The 25,000-nt window shown below is 39.2% G+C and overlaps 3 protein-coding genes across 3 annotated transcripts in view; 1 reads left to right on the top strand and 2 right to left on the bottom strand.

Moving 5' to 3' along the window:
* Positions 1–25,000, top strand: part of LOC133619315 (uncharacterized) — a 329,516-nt gene that overhangs the window by 147,593 nt on the left and 156,923 nt on the right. The gene's annotated exons all lie outside the window — the stretch shown is intronic.
* Positions 1–25,000, bottom strand: part of LOC133619291 (uncharacterized) — a 169,559-nt gene that overhangs the window by 63,492 nt on the left and 81,067 nt on the right. The gene's annotated exons all lie outside the window — the stretch shown is intronic.
* Positions 4,149–6,768, bottom strand: LOC133619838 (uncharacterized). The gene has a single exon (XM_061981110.2). The coding sequence runs from the start codon at positions 6,447–6,449 to the stop codon at positions 5,796–5,798; it is 654 nt and encodes a 217-aa protein (XP_061837094.2). The 5' UTR covers positions 6,450–6,768; the 3' UTR covers positions 4,149–5,795.

Below are 25,000 nucleotides of genomic sequence, written 5' to 3'. Positions count from 1 at the left end.
AGCATTGAAGAGTTTGACAACAGCCTGAGTAAAAGGTGTATTGTTAATCTTTTTTTTTTTTTTTTAAATAAATATCAACGGTCTCTTCGGTCCTGAGGCTCTCTGGCAGGCTGTTCCACAGGTGGGGGCAGTGCTCTTTTAAGACAGAGTTATAAATATGGACACTTTTTCAAATGTCATCTTTATTCCAATAACAAAGCAATACAAAACACTGTACACAAAACAAGCATAACACAACAGCACGTCTTTAAAAACGGCAACGATGTGATCATAAAAATTAAAAAATAAGTTCTACAAGTTTTCAAACTGTGGTCATAAGAAAAATATCTTCAATAGTTGCCAGACTATCATTACTATTCAGACAATAAGGCAGGATATTAAAACCCCACTACTATACAGTGAAGGTAAATATTAAAGGAGCCATATGTAATAATTTCATGTCAAGTCATCATTAAATGGCCCTGATATGTCAAAAGGCATTAATAAATCATATTCTTTTCGAATACCTTTATAACTGATAATGGTAGTTCAGCCAAGATATGCTCATTTCAAAATGAGATTTACAGCCCCGAAGTCTTGTTATTGTTTTCATTTCGATGCCCCGCCATCCACCATTTTAACCAATTAGAAAGTCAGTGAGTGTGTTTGTTAGAATAATTATGTATATATTATCACACAACTCTTATGCTTAAGGGCCGTTTCTATAGTTATTATCAATTGTGCTGAAGTTGTGTTTTTCTATCGGTGCAAAGCTGGCAATCCAAAAGATTGCAAGTCGTCTCGTATCGGTGTTGTGTCCAGACTCGGCCTGCTGACTGCCAAGGCCGAACATCGAGTACCGTGACGCAGACAGAGCAGAGACAAGGCGATATCACCAGTGTCAACACATTTGCATTTCTTGAATATCCATATATTGTGTCTAACTGGAGCTGCTGATATTAACCCTTTCCTTCAGCGGCAGCTTCAGTGATGTAACCAGGGACCTCCCAAATAAATAGAAGAAGCACGTGGGCTGGACTTTAGAGCGTAGTTTGGATCTGTAACTAGAGTACAGCACAAAAAACGTCTCTCCTCAATTGAGCAAAATTTAACTTTGTCTCTGCATGATTCCTTGCTTTTCATCTGTTTAATAGATGTCATCAGTGTTTGAACCTGACAGTGTTACATCCAGGTTGCCAGTTACGCACCGCCCTCTTCGTCTAGCTACTGCCACTGGTAAAGTTACTAAACATGTCAGACATTAGTAAATCCAAAAGTTACCATTCTCAACTAATTCATGACAAAGCCAGGAACAAAACAAGTATTTGTATCAGGGATGCCTTTGAAAGATGGAGACGACTGAAGGCGGAGGAGATTTTTTCATCTGACGCCACACTTGCTAATTTCCTCCTTGATAGGTAAGTCAGGCTTTTACGTTTTTTTATTACTTGTAATACAAACCCCGTTTCCATATGAGTTGGGAAATTGTGTTAGATGTAAATATAAACGAATACAATGATTTGCAAATCATTTTCAACCCACATTCAGTTGAATATGCTACAAAGACAACATATTTGATGTTCAAACTAATTTTGCAAATAATCATTAACTTTAGAATTTGATGCCAGCAACACGTGACAAAGAAGTTGGGAAAGGTGGCAATAAATACTGATAAAGTTGAGGAATGCTCATCAAACACTTATTTGGAACATCCCACAGGTGAACAGGCAAATTGGGAACAGGTGGGTGCCATAATTGAGTATAAAAACAGCTTCCCAAAAAATGCTAAGTCTTTCACAAGAAAGGATGGGGCGAGGTACACGCCTATGTCCACAACTGCGTGAGCAAATAGTCAAACAGTTTAAGAACAACGTTTCTCAAAGTGCAAGACATTTAGGGATTTCAACATCTACGGTCCATAATGTCATCAAAAGGTTCAAAGAATCTGGAGAAATCACTCCACATAAGCGGCATGGCCGGAAAACAACATTGAATGACCGTGACCTTCGATCCCACTGTATCAAAAACCGACATCAATCTCTAAAGGATATCACCACATGAGCTCAGGAACACTTCAGAAAACCACTGTCACTAAATACAGTTGGTCGCTACATCTGTTAGTGCAAGTTAAAGCTCTACTACGCAAAGAGAAAGCCATTTATCAACAACATCCAGAAATGCCGCCGACTTCTCTGGGCCCGAGATCATCTAAGATAGACTCATGCAAAGTGGAAAAGTGTTCTGTTGTCTGACGAGTCCACATTTCAAATTGTTTTTGGAAATATTCGACATCGTGTCATCCGGACCAAAGGGGCAGCGAACCATCCAGACTGTTATCGACGCAAAGTTCAAAAGCCAGCATCTGTGATGGCATGGGGGTGCATTAGTGCCCAAGGCATGGGTAACTTACACATCTGTGAAGGCACCATTAATGCTGAAAGGTACATACAGGTTTTGTAACAACATATGCTGCCATCTAAGCGCCGTCTTTTTCATGGATGCCACTGCTTATTTCAGAAAAGACAATGCCAAGCCACATTCAGCACATGTTACAACAGCATGGCTTCGTAAAAAAAAAGAGTGCCGGTACTTTCCTGGCCCGCCTGCAGTCCAGACCTGTCTCCCATCGAAAATGTGTGGCGCATTATGAAGCGTAAAATACGACAACGAAGACCCCCGAACTGTTGAACGACTGAAGCTCTACATGAAACAAGAATGGGAAATAATTCCACTTTCAAAGCTTCAACAATTAGTTTCCTCAGTTCCCAATCGTTTATTGAGTGTTGTTAAAAGGAAAGGCCATGTAACACAGTGGTGAACATGCCCTTTCCCAACTACTTTGGCACATGTTGCAGCCATGAAATTCGAAGTTAATTATTATTTTCCAAAAAAAATAAAAATTTTATGAGTTTGAACATCAAATATCTTTTCTTTGTAGTGCATTCAATTGAATATGGGTTGAAAATGATTTGCAAATCATTGTATTCCGTTTATATTTTCATCTAACACAATTTTCCAACTCATTTGGAAACGGGGTTTGTAAATGGAAATGGACATTTTGTATGTAAACTATTGTCCAATACAGTCTATGATCTTGTCTAACAAAGCTAGACTTAGTGTGATGGTGCTTAGCTCTTAGTGTAATGCTTAGCATGCTAGCCCGGTCAATGACATATCGACATATAGGCTAACGAGGGAAATACATTATATGCCCGTTAGCCTGTATGTCATCGAACTGAAAATATATTTTCGACAAATAAAACCTATGTGGATATGGGTAGTGTCAGTGCCTATTTCGTTCTCAAAATGCCGATACACTGAGAAAATGGGTTTCAACATTAGGACGACTGTCATCAAGACAATGTGAAACGTATGGAGACAGACAAATCTCATGATAAAATAATTCCTCATTCGAGTTTGTATATTGTGGACTACATGTACCAAGTTATATGGCAATCTGAACGTTACAGTACATTAGTAAACAGTAGCCTATAGGCATACCTTGGTAAAATGTCTTCTCTTTCATTTTGAGTACATTAGGCTGCTAAGCATACTCTACTTATTTTCACCAGCATAACCATTGCTAGCGTTGGTTGTAGTTCGTTTTAGTCTTTATTTTCTGATAGTACTGACAATAACCATATGATTGCCATTTGTTGTGATATCGTACGCAGACATGACACGCTTCTTCCTGAAAGTAGCCTAACGTCTGTGTAAAATGGAGTAGCCCAGTCGATCGAGCTGGATTCGGCTGAGTATCTGGCAACCTCAGTCAGGTAGAGGGGGAGGGTGATTGCAGTACCATTTCTGGCCACATATGGCTCCTTTAAAATCTATACACTGACATACAACAGGAAGTGAACCCACGTGACATCACATACACTAAAATAATTCCATAAAATGGAAGAAAATTAAAAAAAATAATTAAAAAAAATACCCCCCCCCCCAAAAAAAATAATTAAAATAAAATTGAAAAAAATAAAATTAAAAATAAATAAAAATAATAACACAAATAATTAAAATAAAATAAAAAAAATAAAAAACCAAAAAAATAAAATGTAATAAAAAAATTAAAAAAATTGAAATACTCAACTAAAATATAACTCTTCGGAAGCAATAACATTATTTAATGTGTTATTCTGCTGAGGAAATTATATTGTGGGTTTTTATTTATCTTTTTTTTTTTTTTTTTAAATAGAACCTGGTTTAAATATGTCATTAGGGGCTTGAGTACTCAAGCATATTGGGGACAAACAAGAGTATTCCTAGCAAGAAGTCAAAATAAAGCAGAGTGAAAATGACGCAAACGTTCGCATTTCTCAGTTAAGTTATTTCAGAGTCTCTACTATACTCCATCATAAAGGGAACACGTTATTTTTTATTTTACAATGTTTCCTTATATCTAAGACAAACACTAAAATTTCTTGCAGCGTGTTGACAGCATTGTTTCACCACTGGTTGACATATGTCACTTGGAGATCAATTCTCACAGAATCCTTACTTGTTATCACATTAAATTCGATGTTTGTCGAGGGGTTTGTGAATGTGGTCGCATATTATGCTTTGGATATAACGGGCAGCAGGGATGTTGTTGGCTTATAGTTCGATCAATCTTGTTTTTTTTCCTTCTTGGATACACTATCAATCATATGGGCACATTTCCAGAAGGATGGAATTGTCTTTGTGTCCAGGGACATCTGTAAGAGCTTGGCAAGTACAGATAATCTCACTTTGCATAAATTGCTGGGTTGCAATCACGTGACGTTTTAGAGAATGCGAGCACTTCTGGTTTTCAGATGGAGGGCAAACATTAAATGTAGATACCAAACAAGGGCAAATATTACAAGAGTTTCGAACCAAATGTTCAGTTCAGATACCGCCAGTAAAAAGTATTGAGGCATACAACTTCTTCACAAGCGGCTGGTTCCACGATCTCGGCATTGGTTGATTGATTGAGACTTTTATTAGTAGATTGCACAGTACAGTACATATTCCGTACAATTGACCACTAAATGGTAACACCCAAATAAGTTTTTCAACTTGTTTAATCGGGGTCCACTTAAATTGATTCATGGCATGAGAGTTTTAAAGGATAATCTAAGTCTTATATTTGCCCGTGTAAGTTAGGTTTTTGTCGTTTACAAATGCTACATGTATCTTCACTACGACTTGATGTCAGATACACAAACATCAATCGTTGAAATCTCTCATCTCATATGTTGGCCTCTACAAACATCTGTTTGACTTTGTCTTGGCCTAAATTTAGCGTAGGAACTCAATCCTGATCATCAATGTCAAATAAAGCACCTGGCATTTCTGCAATACAACGACTAAGCGTTTACGTTTTGGCTATGAAAATCGACATCAAATGTGTAATTAGGCGAACAAATTACAGGCAACATGTTACATTCGACTAAGATTTCCGAAATATACTACTAGGACTTAACATGACGTTAGCTTATTTCCACAATCAATGAGTAGCAACCATAAAACAGAACACAATCTACTTTAATCTTTAGATATTAAGTTTATTCTCTACTTTACTGTTCTTTATAATAAAAAATAAGTTTGATTGCATCACAGAAAGATTCTCAAACAAATCGATTGTGACATGTTTGAGAGCCATTTCCCTCCATGCGCTTTTCCTGACTTTATTCCCTTTAACGTTGCCATGCAAAGCAGATGTCATGTCATATGCAACCCAGCAAGACCTTGGATATTTGTAGAAGAAACGGTTAAATTATTTTGAAAAGGTCCAGAGTTTTGGTGCATGTGTCACATGGGCTTGAAAAAGCTTTTAGCACAAACTATTCATTTTAATGCTTCTTTTCGCCGGTGTGCGTTTTCATGTGTGGATTCAATTGACCCCTTTGAGAAAAGCGTTTACCGCAAACTGAACAAGTAAATGGTTTTTCTCCAGTGTGCGTTCTCATATGTGGATTCAATTGGCCCCTTTGAGAAAAGCCTTTACCGCAAACTGTACAATTAAATGGTTTTTCTCCTGTATGCGTTCTCATGTGTTGATCTAAACAGAATTTGAGAGGAAAGCTTTTGTCACAAACTGAACAATTAAATGGTTTTTCTCCTGTGTGTCTTTTCATGTGTTGAGTCAAATTGCATTTATGCGAATAGCTTTTCCCGCAAACTGAACAGGTGAACGGTTTTTCTCCCGTGTGTGATCTCATGTGTTCAATCAAATTGCTCTTGTGAGAAAAGCCTTTACCACAAAATGAACAGTTAAATGGTTTTTCTCCTGTGTGTGTTCTCATGTGTATGGTCAAACTGCCACTTTCAGAAAAGCTTTTACCACAAACTGAACATTTGAATGGTTTTTCTCCTGTGTGTGTTCTCATGTGTTTAGTCAAGAGGCTCTTCTTTGTAAAGCTTTTAGCACAAAATGAGCAGCTTAAACATTTTTTACCTCTCTTCCTTTTAGAGCGTTCATAGTGTTTGTCAGCCTGAGTCCTCATATCACCTTCACAGTCTGTATCGCTGCTCAAAGTTACTTCAACCCCGTCTTCACTCTCGCTATCTGATAGTGGAGCTATGAAATTGTCTCGTTGGAGTTTGCCTTTGTCATCTTCAGTCTTCACAGAAACAACAGTCAGAGGCAACTTGGTGAGATCAGCCTCATGCAGTCCTAGACGACACTCTCGCTCCTGAGTGATCCAGAGTTCCTCCTCTTCCTTTTTAATGCTGGGTGGCTGTGAAGTCTCCAGCTTCAAAGTGGAGCTCCTGCCAGGCGAGTGAGGGGGAAGTTCTTCTGGATGACCAATCAGCTGCTGGACGTCTGCAGGACACAAACACAGACAAAAGTTAGATCAGACATGATCCATGACACAATAAGAACTTTATTGTCACATGTACTATGTATGGACAGTGATATTTTGTGTCCTCATGTCCATCTAACCTCTCTGGAGGAGCAGTGGGCAGCCATCGTTAAGCACCAGGGCACTGTATGTGGCGAATTGGGGTTTCGCTTCTCTATCAGTGAAGTTCCTGTGTGGGCAACCCAGCGAGCAATGTGGGGTAAGTTTCCTGGCCAAAGACACAACAGCAGCGACTGGGATGGATTCCAACCGGGAACCTTTATGTTACTGGAAGACTCACCCTTTCTCCTGAGTCAATGTTTATGTACCGTCTTTCAGTCCAGGCTTTTCCAGCAACTCGTGCGGGAGTTACATGCCATGCAGGGGCTTGTCACTCCGTTACAGCCCGTCTGGCTTTCGTTAGCCTCCAGAATTGTCGTCCACAACTTCATCGAGTTCATGATTAAGGTTCTTAGCCTCCTGTTGACGTCATACAGTTCCAGGCACTCCAATATCCACGTGTGTGGCTTTAGTAATTTTAGTATTTTGTCACTGTGGAGGGGGGCGTGGCCTGCGGGCCTGCCGCGGAAAGGGGTGTGCCAGGACCGGCCTCGAAGACAGCGACAGGTGCGTAGATGGCTCAGGTGGGCCTTGTTGTCTAATCACCTGTCGCCTTTATTAGCAGCAGCCGGGATGAGACACGGAGTGGGAGTTGGAGGTGCTGCTGAGCGGACGCAGGAGAAAACGGCATTTCGCTGAAAAGCAAAAGACTTGCACTATTCTATGACAATAAAACAGTGTCATACCCTGAATTCCGGGCTCTCCTGGCTTTGTGTGGTGGTCCGAAGAACCCACTAGAGGGCAACCTCTACAGTCACATTGTAAGAAGTCGATAGTAAACCACTCATTAGTTTGATCAAATTAGCTTGCAGATGTTTGGTTCAACAAATGAGTTCCTCTACCCTCTTTTTGGCACCAATTCCTTTTCACGTTTTGTTGGTTTAGCTTCCATTGTGCTATTTGTGCAATGTTGACATTCACGCATCCGCTAGCTCTGACCGTAATGTTATTTAAAGTAATGTAAAAATGCTCCTACAGTTAGTCGCTACATCCATAAGTGCAAGTTAAATCTCTACTACGCAAAGCGAAAGCCATTTTTCAACAACACCCAGAAACGCTGCCGGCTTCGCTGGGCCCGAGCTCCTCTAAGATGGACTGATGCAAAGTGCAAAAGTATTCAGTGGTCTGACGAGTCCACATTTCAAATTGTTTTTGGAAACTGTGGACGCCGTGTCCTCCGGGACAAAGAGGAAAAAAACCATCTGGATTGTTCTAGGCGCAAAGTTGAAAAGCCGGCATGTGTGATGGTATGGGGGTGTATTAGTGCCCAAGGCATGGGTAACTTACACATCTGTGAAGGCGCCATTAATGCTGAAAGGTACATACAGGTTTTGGAGCAACATATGTTGCCATCCAAGCAACGTTATCATGGACGCCCCTGCTTATTTCAGCAAGATGCCAATGCTAAGCCACGTGTTACAACAGCGTGGCTTCGTAGTAAAAGAGTGCGGGTACTAGAATGGCCTGCCTGTAGTCCAGACCTGTCTCCCATTGAAAATGTGTGGCATAATATGAAGCCTAAAATACCACCACGGAGACCCCGGACTGTTGAACAACTTAAAGGGGAACATTATCACAATTTCAGAATGGTTAAAACCATTAAAAATCAGTTCCCAGTGGCTTATTTTATTTTTCAAAGTTTTTTTCAAAATTTTACCCATCACGCAATATCCCTAAAAAAAGCTTCAAAGTGCCTGATTTTAACCATCGTTATATACACCCGTCCATTTTCCTGTGACGTCACATAGTGAAGCCAACACAAACAAACATGGCGGAAAGAACAGCAAGATATAGCGACATTAGCTCGGATTCAGACTCGGATTTCAGCGGCTTAAGCGATTCAACAGATTACGCATGTATTGAAACGGATGGTTGTAGTGTGGAGGCAGGTAGCGAAAACGAAATTGAAGAAGAAACTGAAGCTATTGAGCCATATCGGTTTGAACCGTATGCAAGCGAAACCGACGAAAACGACACGACAGCCAGCGACACGGGAGAAAGCGAGGACGAATTTGGCGATCGCCTTCTAACCAACGATTGGTATGTGTTTGTTTGGCATTAAAGGAAACTAACAACTATGAACTAGGTTTACAGCATATGAAATACATTTGGCAACAACATGCACTTTGAGAGTGCAGACAGCCCATTTCAGGCGCGCTAAGAACATATATTTTTCCACGATTTTAGCACTCAGGTTAACCATACCTAAATAGACACAAAATACTGCATTACACAAGACTACCCGAATGTACTAGAACAGGGGTCCTCAAGTACAAATCTTGAAGGTCCACAAATGTTTTTTTGAAACAGGCTGGGTCCGTTTATTATCGGTCAAGCTTATATAGTAGCAGGAGGTAGGCAGTAGTTTAACATTTTCTTAAAAATTAACAAAAATAAAATAAATATCCAATAAAATACATGAAAGATTTTCTTTGAAACAAAAATAAATAACCCAAAACCCATGCCACTCTGGGTGAGCACTCTGTTGCTATTTGTTGTTGTGTCATAGATTTAACAAAAATCTTGCTTGATGTTTCATATGACTTTTTCAGCCTCATTATTTCTTTTTTTTCTTAGCTCCGAATCATGAGGAAAGGTCTCTTCAAATTTGCGGTGCTCTTTCAGATAGTGACGTTTCAGATGTTCACTTTTCACCAGAGCAACAGCACTGTTGCATATTAGACACATTGGTCTGGTACTTGCAGTAGGTAGGATGAAAACATATTGCTCTGTCCATTCTTCCTTGAAACGTCTGTTTTCCCTGTCCACCTTTCTTTTACCAGCCTGAGCCAACTTGGAGCATGCCATTGTGATTTGATTCACATTCAGTGACTGACGAGTGAACAGTTAGCGAAGTAGCGATACGAGACAACTGTGTGCCTGCAGCGAAAGGTTCCATGCACTGTGCACATGTGTATGACCCAGGTGGTAACAGCCTATCAGCGCGTCGTTGTGATAGAGATGACAACCCATACCCCGGAATCAGCCAATCAGAGTGGCGTTCTCTCGCTCTCACTCCGTCTCTCTCTCTTTCTCTCTCTGAGAGAGAGAGAGAGAGAGAGAGAGAGAGAGAGAGAGAGAGAGAGAGAGAGAGAGAGAGAGAGAGAGAGAGAGAGAGAGAGAGACGGAGTGAGTGAGACACGGAGAAGTGTAAACGAAACGTGGAGATATTTGACTAAAAACAACAAAGAACATTGACTTGTGCTAGTGATAACTCAAAGATAAATACAATTATTATATTTTTTTATAATAATTATAATTATAATAATAAATTAAAAAACAATTTTTTTTTTTTTTTTTTTTTTTTTTTCTTTACTATAATTCGTGCTGGGTCCGGACAGACACGTCGCTGGGTCCGTACATGGACCGCGGTCCGCCTGTTGAGGATCACTGTACTAGAATGATTGAAAAAAATAAATGTTTTTAAGCTAAATTACTGGTAAACACAGTTTATGTATAAAAATTTACGTAAAACCGCGAGTAATGAATACAGTTTTCATCAATTAATATATTCTGTAGACATACCCTCATCCGCTCTCTTTTCCTGAAAGCTGATCTGTCCAGTTTTGGAGTTGATGTCAGCATCTGCTTTGAGTGTCGCAGGATATCCACACATTCTTGCCATCTCTGTCGTAGCACAGCTTTCGTCGGTAAAGTGTGCGGAACAAACGACTGACCATTTCGTCGGCTTTCCCCTCAGCCTCGTATTTTGAACAAATTTCGTCCAATTTCTTGACACTTTCGCATCTTTGGGCCACTGGTGCAACTTGAATCCGTCCCTGTTCGTGTTGTTACACCCTCCGACAACACACCGACGAAAGTGAGAAAATGGCGCATTACTTCCCGTTGTGACGTCATCGCTCCGAGAGCGAATAATAGAAAGGCGTTTAATTCGCCAAAATTCACCCATTTAGAGTTCGGAAATCGGTTAAAAAAATATATGGTCTTTTTTCTGCAACATCAAGGTATATATTGACGCTTACATAGGTCTGGTGATAATGTTCCCCTTTAAGCTGTACATCAAGCAAGAATGAGAAAGAATTCCACCTGAAAAGCTTCAAAAATGTGTCTCCTTAGTTCCCAAACATTTACTGAGTGTTGTTAAAAGGAAATGCCATGTAACAGTGGTAAAAATGCCCTTGTGACAACTTTTTTCCAATGTGTTGCTGCTATTAAATTCTAAGTTAATGATTATTTGCAAAAAAAAAAAACATTTCTCAGTTTGAACATTAAATATGTTGTCTTTGCAGTCTATTCAATTGAATATAAGTTGAAAAGGATTTGCAAATCATTGTATTCTGCTTTTATTTACGAATTACACAACGTGGTTTTAAGGAAATTTGATAAAGGTATTAAAGAAGTGATGCATCAAAATTTTGGCCACTGAAAACTCTCAGCTGATAATGGCCCAAATTTGTACTTTTGGCTTTCAGCCGACAGACTTGTCACCAAACCAGCACTGCTGGAACAGGATGTTGTGATGACGTTTAATTGTTTATTTAGGATCCCCCATTAGCCGACGCATCAGTGGCAGGCTAGTCTTCCTGTGGTCCTCATTAAAATATAAGTTACAATAACATACTCAAGATACAATCAACGCATCTCTTCTCGCTGGCCTTTGACCTGAGCTGAGTCCGCCCACTAGGCCACCATTTCTAGTCCCCCCTCCCACCCTTTCGCTTTAGTTTTATTTTTCAATTTGTCGCACTTTTATTATTATTATTTTTATTCTGCAAATTTGTACTTTTTATTCGACCCCTTTTACCGTATTGCATTTGCACTATCTTGTTCAGCACATTCATTGTTTATGTTCTTTGTTTGTTTTGTTTTGTTTTTTGCTCTATGCTTTTTTTTAACCTGTAAAGCACTTTGGTTCAATTTAAAAGTTGTTGAAAACGTGCTATATAAATAAAGTTGACTTGACTTGACTTGACTTGAAAGTAAGCAGGAAGCACTAACCTGCTGGTCTTTTAAAAATACTTTTTACCGCATGTAAACTACTGTTTAAAGTCAGGAGAAAGGACATTTTTGTCCGTCTTGATAGGCTAATAATGTCCATCCGATTTGAACCTGGACTATTCCCATTTGGTTTTGTAATCATACTTTATGTCTGTCACTCAAATGGCGATGACAGCACAGGAAAATAAATAAATGATCGCACTATTTTAAAACCCTGAAGGCGATTTTATGTCGATTAATCATGGAGCCTTAAGCAGCGATTTCTGTCCTCCATTGGATCTGAAATTAAGACTATCTCCTTCACTCCTTGGTTGCCATTAGTGCTGGTCCTCCTGACAAGCCTGTGGATCTGGACTACGCCGTCCCAGAGCTTGGTAGCATATCCATGGCTACAGAGGCATGATTCGGACGGATCACTGGACTCCTATAGAACACTCCAGACTGTGCTGTGAACATTTTGTCTCTGGTAAGTGATCACAGCTAGTAGTGTTAGCTTCGTTTCCAACCTTTTCTGACTAATTCTAACAGATGGATTGATTGAAGAATTTATTAGAAGTTAGCATAGGATGAGGTAGAGTTTCATGACGGTACAGATTGACTGGTACAAGGTCAACTAAAAAGAGTTACCCCAGGAAAGCATTACAAGCATTTCGTGCTTATTTTTTTTAAGTTTCCTCTGGGTCAGAGTAACGTTTATATTTTTTAGCGTTGCAGATATGGCAGGCAAAATCAGCCACTACTTTAAAAAGCGATCTCGCGAGGAGGAAAGTCAAGAGTCCAGGTGAAACAGAGCAGAGAAATTAATGGAACAGGCAGTTAAAATGTAATAATTCATGGTGGTGACAACATGTAGAACTTTTTGTCCACTGAGCGCTTGAGGGCTGCTTCAAAATCCTCTATGAGCGTCCCATGCAAAAGTGAGCCCATCATTCTCTTATGCAAGCACTTAGGCCACCAGTGTCAAACTCAAGGCCCGGGGGCCAGATCAGGGCCGTGACATCATTTTTATCTGGCCCGCAAACACCTGGAAATGATATGTGTCAATAAAGTACTTCATATTTTCTCACTAAATGTAATGGATTTTTTTCATTTTGACAGAAAAAAATATATGTACTGCTTGAAATTGCATGTCTTTTAAAGGGGAACATTATCACCAGACCTATGTAAGCGTCAATATATACCTTGATGTTGCAGAAAAAAGACCATATATTTTTTTAACCGATTTTTGAACTCTAAATGGGTTAATTTTGGCGAATTAAACGCCTTTCTATTATTCGCTCTCGGAGCGATGACGTCACAACGTGACGTCACTTTGGGAAGCAATCCGCCATTTTCTCAAACACATTACGAACACCGAGTCAAATCAGCTCTGTTATTTTCCATTTTTTCGACTGTTTTCCGTACCTTGGAGACATCATGCCTCGTCGGTGTGTTATCGGAGGGTGTAACAACACGAACAGGGACGGATTCAAGTTGCACCAGTGGCCCAAAGATGCGAAAGTGGCAAGAAATTGGACGTTTGTTCCGCACACTTTACCGACGAAAGCTATGCTACGACAGAGATGGCAAGAATGTGTGGATATCCTGCGACACTCAAAGCAGATGCATTTCCAACTGGACTGGACAGATCAGCTTTCAGGAAAAGAGAGCGGATGAGGGTATGTCTACAGAATATATTAATTGATGAAAACTGGGCTGTCTGCACTCTCAAAGTGCATGTTGTTGCCAAATGTATTTCATATGCTGTAAACCTAGTTCATAGTTGTTAGTTTCCTTTAATGCCAAACAAACACATACCAATCGTTGGTTAGAAGGCGATCGCCGAATATCGTCCTCGCTTTCTCCCGTGTCGCTGGCTGTCGTGTCGTTTTCGTCAGTTTCGCTTGCATACGGTTCAAACCGATATGGCTCAATAGCTTCAGTTTCTTCTTCAATTTCATTTTCGCTACCTGCCTCCACACTACAACCATCCGTTTCATCCATCCATCCATCCATTTTCTACCGCTTATTCCCTTTGGGGTCGCGGGGGGCGCTGGAGCCTATCTCAGCTACAATCGGGCGGAAGGCGGGGTACACCCTGGACAAGTCGCCACCTCATCGCAGGGCCAACACAGATAGACAGACAACATTCACACTCACAATCACACACTAGGGCCAATTTAGTGTTGCCAATCAACTTATCCCCAGGTGCATGTCTTTGGAAGTGGGAGGAAGCCGGAGTACCCGGAGGGAACCCACGCAGTCACGGGGAGAACATGCAAACTCCACACAGAAAGATCCCGAGCCCGGGATTGAACCCAAGACTACTCAGGACCTTCGTATTGTGAGGCAGATGCACTAACCCCTCTGCCACCGTGAAGCCCCATCCGTTTCAATACATTCGTAATCTGTTGAATCGCTTAAACTGCTGAAATCCGAGTCTGAATCCGAGCTAATGTCGCTATAGCTTGCTGTTCTTTCCGCCATGTTTGTTTGTGTTGGCTTCACTATGTGACGTCACAGGAAAATGGACGGGTGTATATAACGATGGTTAAAATCAGGCACTTTGAAGCTTTTTTTTAGGGATATTACGTGATGGGTAAAAAATGTTTTAAAAACTTCGAAAAATATAATAAGCCACTGGGAACTGATTTTTAATGATTTTAACAATTCTGAAATTGTTATAATGTTCCCCTTTAATTAAGGGTTGCATTCGGCCTTATGATAGCACTGTGTTTGTATGTATGAGTGCACATGTGCGTTAATGTGTACGGACACTTCATATTGCTCCTATTTTTTTTCTGTGTCGGATTGAAACTGTCCGAATCTGAGATGAGTTTGCTAAGTGTAAAATTGAGCCGCATTTTTAAGTTAAATAAACTGCTGTTCTAAATGTGTCCACTGGATGTCGCATTAGCAATTCTGTTAGGCAAGCAAATAGTTTATACCAAACAAGAGTTACACAGTAAAGCAGGGCTGTGAGTAAAATAAACAATCGGTAACTCCACTAATGATATACTTCTGTGAAAATTATTGTCTTTTGTGCAAATTTACAGAAAGTGAAGAGTGGAAATGACAAATTAGATACAAAGAACAGTTTTTATTGATGCTTTATTTAGTTTTTTGTTCAATCCTAGATGGGTTGTGACTCAGTGTAATTGCTTTGTAGAAACATTGAGATTAAGTCTAAGTAGGGATGATACGCGAAAACGATTTTCCCGGTTGTTCGATAAGAAAAGAACCAAGTCCTCGGACTCAAATCCCTTTTTGAGAACCGGTACCCGTTATCGAGACCACTATAGTAAAGAAAAAGAGTTGGTTCTTTATTCGAATCCCTCGGAACGAATCCCGTCCCGATCAGAAATGCTCCGTGTGACATCACAAGAAATTACGTCACGTTGCTCAGCCATTAGGCGCAGATAGCGAAAGTAGGAAAAAAATGGACCGGAAAAAGCGCTCCAAGGTGTAATAAAGTTCAAAACAAAAGGTATAATCCAATGAATAATACTGAGGGATTTGAGCAGGGTACAAACACATGACGAACACTTTTATAACCAACCGGAAACATAGCAACCAGGCTAGCAACCAGTTGTCGCAACGTTCTTAAAGCAACCGCAGCACATACATATATATATACAACATATATGACATGATCTCCCTTTTTTAACATTTGTTTTTCTTTCCTTGTAAACAAAACAAAATCACACTGTATATGTGTTGTCTGTCTAATTATAAACAATGCAGACGAGGCGTGTTGGCGGAGTTCTTGACGTTTACTTTCACAGCGTGCTCATAACCTCATTCTTAGCTGCCAGGTGACGACATGCAACAACACTTTTCGGGGCTACCGCGCATGCTCGTCACTCCCGTTGCATGCTGGGTAGTGTAGTTGTTGTATTCCCTAGCTCATAACATCTTTCCCCCTATAAAGAAATAATGTTAACTCAATAAAGTGTATTTCTTTTTTTAGCTTTAACTTTTCATTTTTTAGCATTGTAACCACATTTGCAAACAACTTTTCTCTTCATAGAACGTGACGTCACATCGGGAAGCAATCCGCCATTTTCTCAAACACATTACAAACACCGAGTCAAATCAGCTCTGTTATTTTCCGTTTTTTCGACTGTTTTCCGTACCTTGGAGACATCATGCCTCGTCGGTGTGTTGTCGGAGGGTGTAACAACACGAACAGGGACGGATTCAAGTTGCACCAGTGGCCCAAAGATGCGAAAGTGGCAAGAAATTGGACGTTTGTTCCGCACACTTTACCGACGAAAGCTATGCTACGACAGAGATGGCAAGAATGTGTGGATATCCTGCGACACTCAAAGCAGATGCATTTCCACCGATAAAGTCAAAGAAATCTGCCGCCAGACCCCCATTGAATCTGCCGGAGTGTGTGAGCAATTCAGGGACAAAGGACCTCGGTAGCACGGCAAGCAATGGCGGCAGTTTGTTCCCGCAGACGAGCGAGCTAAACCCCCTGGATGTCTTGGCTCACACCGTCCCTTATGCCACCGAAGATGATCAAGAGAAGAATATCGACCCTAGCTTCCCTGGCCTGCTGACATCAACTTCAAAACTGGACAGATCAGCTTTCAGGAAAAGAGAGCGGATGAGGGTATGTCTACAGAATATATTAATTGATGAAAATTGGGCTGTCTGCACTCTCAAAGTGCATGTTGTTGCCAAATGTATTTCATATGCTGTAAACCTAGTTCATAGTTGTTAGTTTCCTTTAATGCCAAACAAACACATACCAATCGTTGGTTAGAAGGCGATCGCCGAATTCGTCCTCGCTTTCTCCCGTGTCGCTGGCTGTCGTGTCGTTTTCGTCGGTTTCGCTTGCATACGGTTCAAACCGATATGGCTCAATAGCTTCAGTTTCTTCTTCAATTTCGTTTTCGCTACCTGCCTCCACACTACAACCATCCGTTTCAATACATGCGTAATCTGTTGAATCGCTTAAGCCGCTGAAATCCGAGTCTGAATCCGAGCTAATGTCGCTATAGCTTGCTGTTCTATGCGCCATGTTTGTTTGTATTGGCATCACTATGTGACGTCACAGGAAAATGGACGGGTGTTTATAACGATGGTTAAAATCAGGCACTTTGAAGCTTTTTTTAGGGATATTGCGTGATGGGTAAAATTTTGAAAAAAACTTCGAAAAATAAAATAAGCCACTGGGAACTGATTTTTAATGGTTTTAACCCTTCTGAAATTGTGATAATGTTCCCCTTTAACACTATATTATTATTTATACACCTATAGTCATCACAGAGACAGGTTGTTTTTTGTGTTACTGTATATTTTTATTTTTCTGAAAAATCCCAATACAACGTAAACCGTTGGCCAACCAAAAAGTAACCACAGAACACTATACGATATAGTGTTCTGTGGTTACTTTTTGGTTGGCCAAGCGGACGTGACAACAGGCTGTCCTCACTCAGGTCCGCACGGACCTGGAGGGGGCGTGCCTTAAGTCCGGCTGGAAATCGAGAGAAATTCGGGAGAATGGTTGTCCCGGGGAGAGGCACTGCAATTCAGAAGGGTTGGCAAGTATGAGATATTATCACTTCTTTTCTTTTGTCGAGCACAAAGAAATTAACATTTTAGTTAAATGTAAGTTGTGTCTTGGATCAAAGATGCCGTCTACTGCCCAAAACAACAATTCAAATCTGCCTGGTTAGGCTTTGTGTATGTCACGTGTGCCTTCCTTAGGTGAAGCCAGGTTTACAGCTATGTTGTTATTATGCGGTTTGTTACTTATGTATGTTATGTTGCAGCTATTTAAAATAGTTTTGTCAATTTGTTCTGGCCTGAAATAAATTGGCCCTTTGAAACATATCTTTGTCTTTGTGTGTTGTATGTAGAGCACATTGCTTAGCAGAGTTCAGTGATGCAAATGCATGTCAAGTTGATCAACACATTGTATTATTATCCAGTGCAATAACAGTACTGAAATGAAGGCTAAAAGGGCATTAAAGGCCTACTGAAACCCACTACTACCGACCGCGCAGTCTGATAGTTTATATATCAATGATGAAATCTTAACATTGCAACACATGCCAATACGGCCGGGTTAGCTTACTAAAGTGCAATTTTAAATTTCGCGCAAAATATCCTGCTGAAAACGTCTCAGTATGATGACGTCGGCGCGTGACGTCACGGATTATAGAGGACATTTTGGGACAGCATGGTGGCCAGCTATTAAGTCGTCTGTTTTCATCGCAAAAATTCCACAGTATTCTGGACATCTGTGTTGGTGAATCTTTTACAATTTGTTCAATGAGCAATGGAGACAGCAAAGAAGAAAGCTGTAGGTGGGAAGCGGTGTATTGCGGCCGACTTCAGCAACACAAACACGGCCGGTGTTTCATTGTTTACATTCCCGAAAGATGACAGTCAAGCTTTACCATTGGCCTGTGGAGAACTGGGACAACAGAGACTCTTACCAGGAGGACTTTGAGTTGGATGCGCAGACGCGGTACCGTGAGTACGAATGCAGCTGCGGCTTCCAAACATTTGATCGCTTGCCCGTACGTGCGTGCCGCTATGTGCATGTCACGTACGTAACTTTGGGGAAATATATGTGCTGTATGAACTTTGGGGAGGTGAACGGTACTTTGGGCTGTGGGATTGAGTGTGTTGTGCAGGTGTTTGAGTTGTATTGGCGGGTTACATGGACGGGAGGGGGGAGGTGTTTGTTATGCGGGATTAATTTGTGGCATATTAAATATAAGCCTGGTTGTGTTGTGGCTAATAGAGTATATATATGTCTTGTGTTTATTTACTGTTTTAGTCATTCCCAGCTGAATATCAGGTCCCACCCGCCTCTCACAGCATCTTCCCTATCTGAATTGCTCCCACTGCCCTCTAGTCCTTCACTCTCACTTTCCTCATCCACAAATCTTTCATCCTCGCTCAAATTAATGGGGAAATCGTCGCTTTCTCGGTCCGAATCGCTCTCGCTGCTGGTGGCCATGATTGTAAACAATGTGCGGATGTGAGGAGCTCCACAACCTGTGACGTCACGCTACTCGTCTGCTACTTCCGGTACAGGCAAGGCTTTTTTTTATCAGCGACCAAAAGTTGCAAACTTTATCGTCGATGTTCTCTACTAAATCCTTTCAGCAAAAATATGGCAATATCGCGAAATGATCAAGTATGACACATAGAATGGACCTGCTATCCCCGTTTAAATAAGAAAATCGCATTTCAGTAGGCCTTTAATGGGACCTTTTAAAAAAAAAAAGAGAAGAAAAAAAGAAGTAACTAAATAGTAACTTTTCACAGTAACGCATTACTTTTTGGTGTAAGTAACTGAATTAGTAACTGAGTTACTTTTGAAATAAAGTAACTAGTAACTAGTTACTGGTTTTCAGAAACTAACCCAACACTGATAATCTTCTCTGCCACCAAGATAACTTTTCAACCAATCATGAGCAAGACCTCTGACAAGAATACCTCTGCATGTTGTTTAAAAGTCATGTGTGATAGATGGTGTCAAAGGTAGTGATGGGTCCGGCAACACCGATGCATCGGCGCATGCGTCGAGCTCATAGAGCGAAACCCTGTGTCGGTGCGCGTACCGCTTTTAGAAAGTCACGTGACCGATCATGAGCTGTTTTGGTCACGTGACCGATACGCGAACTGTGTCGCACTGACGCCTCCTCTGTGCCCTGTGAGCGGGTCTTTTCTACAGCCGGAGAAATAATAACTAAGAAGAGACAACTGAAGTGTTGATAACAACCAAACTTAACCCCCCCCCCCCCCCCCCCCCTCTATATCCCACACCCCGGATTGTAAATAATGTAAATAATTCAATGTATATACTCTGATGATTAACTTGTGTGATGACTTATGATGTTAGTATATATCTGTATCATGAATCAATTTAAGTGGACCCCGACTTATTGGGGTGTTACCATTTAGCGGTCAATTGTACGGAATATGTACTTCACTGTGCAACCTACTAATAAAAGTCTCAATCAATCAATTAAAGAAATCGTCTAAAATTGAATACGTTGGAAAAACTGTTTTTTTTTAAAATAAAAATGTGTAAAAAATTAATTTTAAAAAATCCCAGTCCACAAGCATCCTCATTCACAACACATTCTCTTAGATTTCCATGTTATGATACATGTTCACATTTTTTATTGACTGTCTCTAAAAAAGATACAAATATATTTTTATTTAAATGAAGATATGAAATAATCCTAAAAGAAATACAATGACTTGGTTTATATTATTGTATATATTAGGTCATAAAATCAGTGTCAGTTGAGTCGGTCCATAGGTTGCCTGTAGGGATTTATAATGTCCAGCAGATGTCAGTATTTAGTGACACAGTATCGACATAGTATCAATACAGTTTTGCAATGTGTCGAAACGCTTCATGACGCCTCATCAACCCACCACTAGTCAAAAGCCTTGCTCAGGTCATTAAAAACGCCAACTTCTTCAAGCTAACAACCATGGCGGCTCTTTGTTTACATTGTTGAAAAGTGGGCTAATTTCTCATCGACATGTTTTTCAGGGCTTGAAATAGTTTTCAAATGACAAAACTTCAACTCACTCACCTTCCTCTTTCGTCTTTATCTCCGTTGGTGATTTGCTGGAAGTTGATTCTCTTTCATGTTCTCTTTTAGCGGACGTCGCCATCTTAGCATAGCAGTAGTCGTCCATCTTCTATCACGTCTTCAATCTTCACTTCAGGTAACACTCAGTCACTCCAAACTCAACTTCCGTTTCTCGGGCTTTGGAAAGTCGACCAGTCGAGGTATTTATTGCTATATTTGGTAAGTTTGAGACTTCCCCAAGAAGCCACAGCCCCTCAGTACGCCATCTTGGTCGCCACCTCGGCTTTGGCTACCGTAAAGACGGTTAGTTCTGCGCATGTGCGTGAGCAACGTCATTTTATTCCAGTCGCAATTTTTTTACGACAATTCTGATACCTCTGTGATGATTTATTCATTTTCTGAGTAAAAACAAAAACATACGTGATGGAAAAGGAGGAGAATAATAACAAAACAAACAAGGGATTGATTACAAATATTCTACATTCACAACACAGGAAAAAAACCCACCCAGAACAGTTTATTTAGTCATCAGTGGCGATTGCTCTAAGACTAAAAGGAAAGCTCGGATACCCCTAAAATTATAAATAAATAGGTGGTAAATATGAACTTTTGTGTTCAAATTTCATTGACTAAATAAGACCAGGTGTTCTGTCGATAACTGCTTCCCATCGACGCCACGCAATGCTACAGAGCATGCGCACAAACGCCTAATATTTCAAATATTTGTCTCGAACAAAATATTAATCTTAAACAATATAATATATATATACATTATATAATATTATATATATATATATATATATACACATATACATAAATACATACATATATATGTATATATGTATATATATATATTTATATATATATATATACATATACATATATACATCCATTCATTTTCTAGCGCTTATATATATATATATATATATATATATATATATATATATATATATATATATATATGTGTGTGTGTGTGTGTGTGAATGTTGTCTGTCTATCTGTGTTGGCCCTGCGATGAGGTGGCAACTTGTCCAGGGTGTACACCGCCTTCCGCCCGATTGTAGCTGAGATAGGCTCCAGCGCCCCCCGCGACCCCAAAGGGAATAAGCGGTAGAAAATGAATGGATGGATGGATATATATATATATATATATATATATATATATATATATATATATATATATATATATATATATATATATATATATATATATATATATATATACACATTAATTACAGTTATGGTATTAAAAACTTGAGAATTATTTGTCCAGAGTACACTTATTAATGATTAATCTGCGATTAATCACAATTAATTTTGAGTTAACTATTAACATTGTGATTAAATATTTTAATCGTTTGACAGCCCTCATATATATATATATATATGTATGTATATATATATATATATATATATATATATATATATATATATATATATATATATATATATATATATATATATATATATATATATATACATATATACATATATATATATATATATATATATATATATATATATATATGAATATAAAAGCTAAATCTAAATTCTAAATCTGAATGTTATATCTAAACCTAAATCGTTACATCTAAATCAAATATAAATCTTAAATATAAAATTTTAATCTAAATGTGAGCGCTAAATGTAAAAAAAACAACCTTAATCTTCAATCTAAATCTTCAATCTAAATCTAAATTTAAATGTGAGCGCTAAATGTTCAATTTAAACCTAAATGTTACATATAAATGTAAATCTTAAATATAACAATGAAAGCTAAATCTAAATCTTAAATCTAAATGTTATATCTAAACCCAAATCTAAAATCTAAATGTAAACGTAAATGTCGAATTCAAACCTAAATCTTAAATGTAAATCTTAAATATATCTTAAATCTAAATGTGAACGCTAAAAGTCAAGCCTAAACCTAAATATTAAATATAAATATAAATCTTAAATGTAAATGTGAGCGCTAAATGTTAAATCTAAACCTATATGTAGAATCTAAATCCAAATATAAACCTTAAATATACATTTTAAATCTAAATGTAAACGCTAAATGTTAGATCAAAACCTAAATCTGAATTTAAATGTGAGCGCTAAATGTTAAATCTAAACCTAAATGTTAAATCTAAATCTCAATCTAAATGTGAGTGCTAAATCTCAAATGTAAACCTAAATGTTAAATCGAAACCTAAAAGTCAGATCTAATCTAAATCTTAAACCTAAATCTGAATTTGAGTGGTAAACGTTAAATGTAAATCTAAATGTTAAATATAAATATAACTTTAAATATATGCACTTTCTAGAAATTCTCTCTCCACACGGAACTCAGTGGACCCTCCAAAGTGGTGTCAAAACTGGCAATAGCAAACTCCTTGCACCTTTTTGTGATATTCATGCCAACGAGGACTGGATGGTGGCTCTGAAGTGAGGTCAAAGCGAAAAGTAACATCTTGGTGATAATGAATGGTTTAAATCTTTGAAAAAATATTTTTCTTAAGAGTGTATAAATCCACTCCATCCCATTTTAAATATTGTTTTCATGATTACTTCAATATTTGCCCAAATCTGCACTAATGCAGGCAAACAAACCGTGTAGCTGCTACAGTAGAGAAGGGATTCATATGGCCCAATTCCTGGGTGGATCTCACGTGAGAGGAAGAGGGGAGGTTAATTATTTTGCAATGCAGTCTGCTAAAAATGATGGAAAGTGTGACGCTATTGAGTGCCTGTGGTTATAGTTGGAATTGCCAAAAAAAAACACATTTTAACATATTACACTCTACTGCCATCTGGTGGCTAAAGTGGGGAGTGCACCGCCCGAATTTATCACGTTTTATGTGTCAGGTAAACCGTGCCGAATGGGGCCATATGAATCCCCCTCCTACTGTAATGTCCGTAACACCACTAATTGCTGGCTAGCAGCTTCTGGGGTAATCGCTAGCTCTATTAAATGCGGACATGAATGAAGGAGTGAACTTCCCCCATGACAAATGTCATAACCCAATACAAACTTGTATGAACACATTATTGTCTAATTTATTTAAATGTGCACGTTGAAACTACAGACTGTGCTCTCTTAAAACAGAGTGATACATATGAACATTTATTTGTAAAATTCATCTTTATTTCCATAACAGGGAGATATAAAACACCATACACAAAACAAACACCATACAGCAACAACAATGGCAATTATTTGAAAACGGCACCAATGTGATCACAGAAATTAAAAAAAATGTATATACATTTTCAAAATGTGGTCATGAGAAGAATATCTTCAGTAGTTGCCAGACTATCATTAATATTCAGACAATAAAGCAACATATTCAATCAATCAATGTTAATTTATTGCTGGTTACTGGGGTTCAATCCCCACCTTCTACCATCCTAGTCACGTCCGTTGTGTCCTTGGGCAAGACACTTCACCCTTGCTCCTGATGGCTGCTGGTTAGCGCCTTGCATGGCAGCTCCCGCCATCAGTGTGTGAATGTGTGTGTGAATGGGTAAATGTGGAAATACTGTCAAAGCGCTTTGAGTACCTTGAAGGTAGAAAAGCGCTATACAAGTATAACCCATTTACCATTTATTTATATAGCTCTAAATCACAAGTGTCTCAAAGGGCTGCACAAGCCACAACGTCATCCACTATCAGGGCAAGGAAAAACTTACAACGCAGTGGGATGTCAATGAGAATGACTATGAGAAACCTTGGAGAGGACCGCAGATGCAATGGACATCGAGTGTGTCTAGCATAATATTGTGAAAGTCCAGTCCATAGTGGATCTAACATAATAGTGAGAGTCCAGTCCATAGTGGATCTAACATAATAGTGAGAATCCAGTCCATAGTGGATCTAACATAATAGTGAAAGTCCAGTCCATAGTGTATCTAACATATTAGTGAGAGTCCAGTCCATAGTGGATCTAACATAATAGTGAAAGTCCAGTCCATAGTGTATCTAACATATTAGTGAGAGTCCAGTCCATAGTGGATCTAACATAATAGTGAGAGTCCAGTCCATAGTGGATCTAACATAATAGTGAAAGTCCAGTCCATAGTGTATCTAACATATTAGTGAGAGTCCAGTCCATAGTGGATCTAACATAATAGTGAGAGTCCAGTCCATAGTGGATCTAACATAATAGTGAGAGTCCAGTCTATAGTGGATCTAACATAATAGTGAGAGTCCAGTCCATAGTGTATCTAACATAATAGTGAAAGTCCAGTCCATAGTGTATCTAACATAATAGTGAAAGTCCAGTCCATAGTGTATCTAACATAATAGTGAGAGTCCAGTCCATAGTGGATCTAACATAATAGTGAGAGTCCAGTCCATAGTGGATCTAACATAATAGTGAGAGTCCAGTCCATAGTGGATCTAACATATTAGTGAGAGTCCAGTCCATAGTGGATCTAACATAATAGTGAGAGTCCAGTCCATAGTGGATCTAACATAATAGTGAGAGTCCAGTCCATAGTGAATCTAACATAATAGTGAGAGTCCAGTCCATAGTGGATCTAACATAATAGTGAGAGTCCAGTCCATAGTGGATCTAACATAATAGT

This window comes from Nerophis lumbriciformis, linkage group LG20, assembly GCF_033978685.3.
Source record: "Nerophis lumbriciformis linkage group LG20, RoL_Nlum_v2.1, whole genome shotgun sequence".
Lineage (NCBI taxonomy): Eukaryota > Metazoa > Chordata > Actinopteri > Syngnathiformes > Syngnathidae > Nerophis > Nerophis lumbriciformis.
This window is presented reverse-complemented; position numbering and strand designations above follow the sequence as displayed.

What these genes read in the sequence shown, in the direction of transcription:
- LOC133619838 (XM_061981110.2), bottom strand. Translation starts at nt 6,449, where the DNA reads ATGAGGACTCAGGCTGACAAACACTATGAACGCTCTAAAAGGAAGAGA.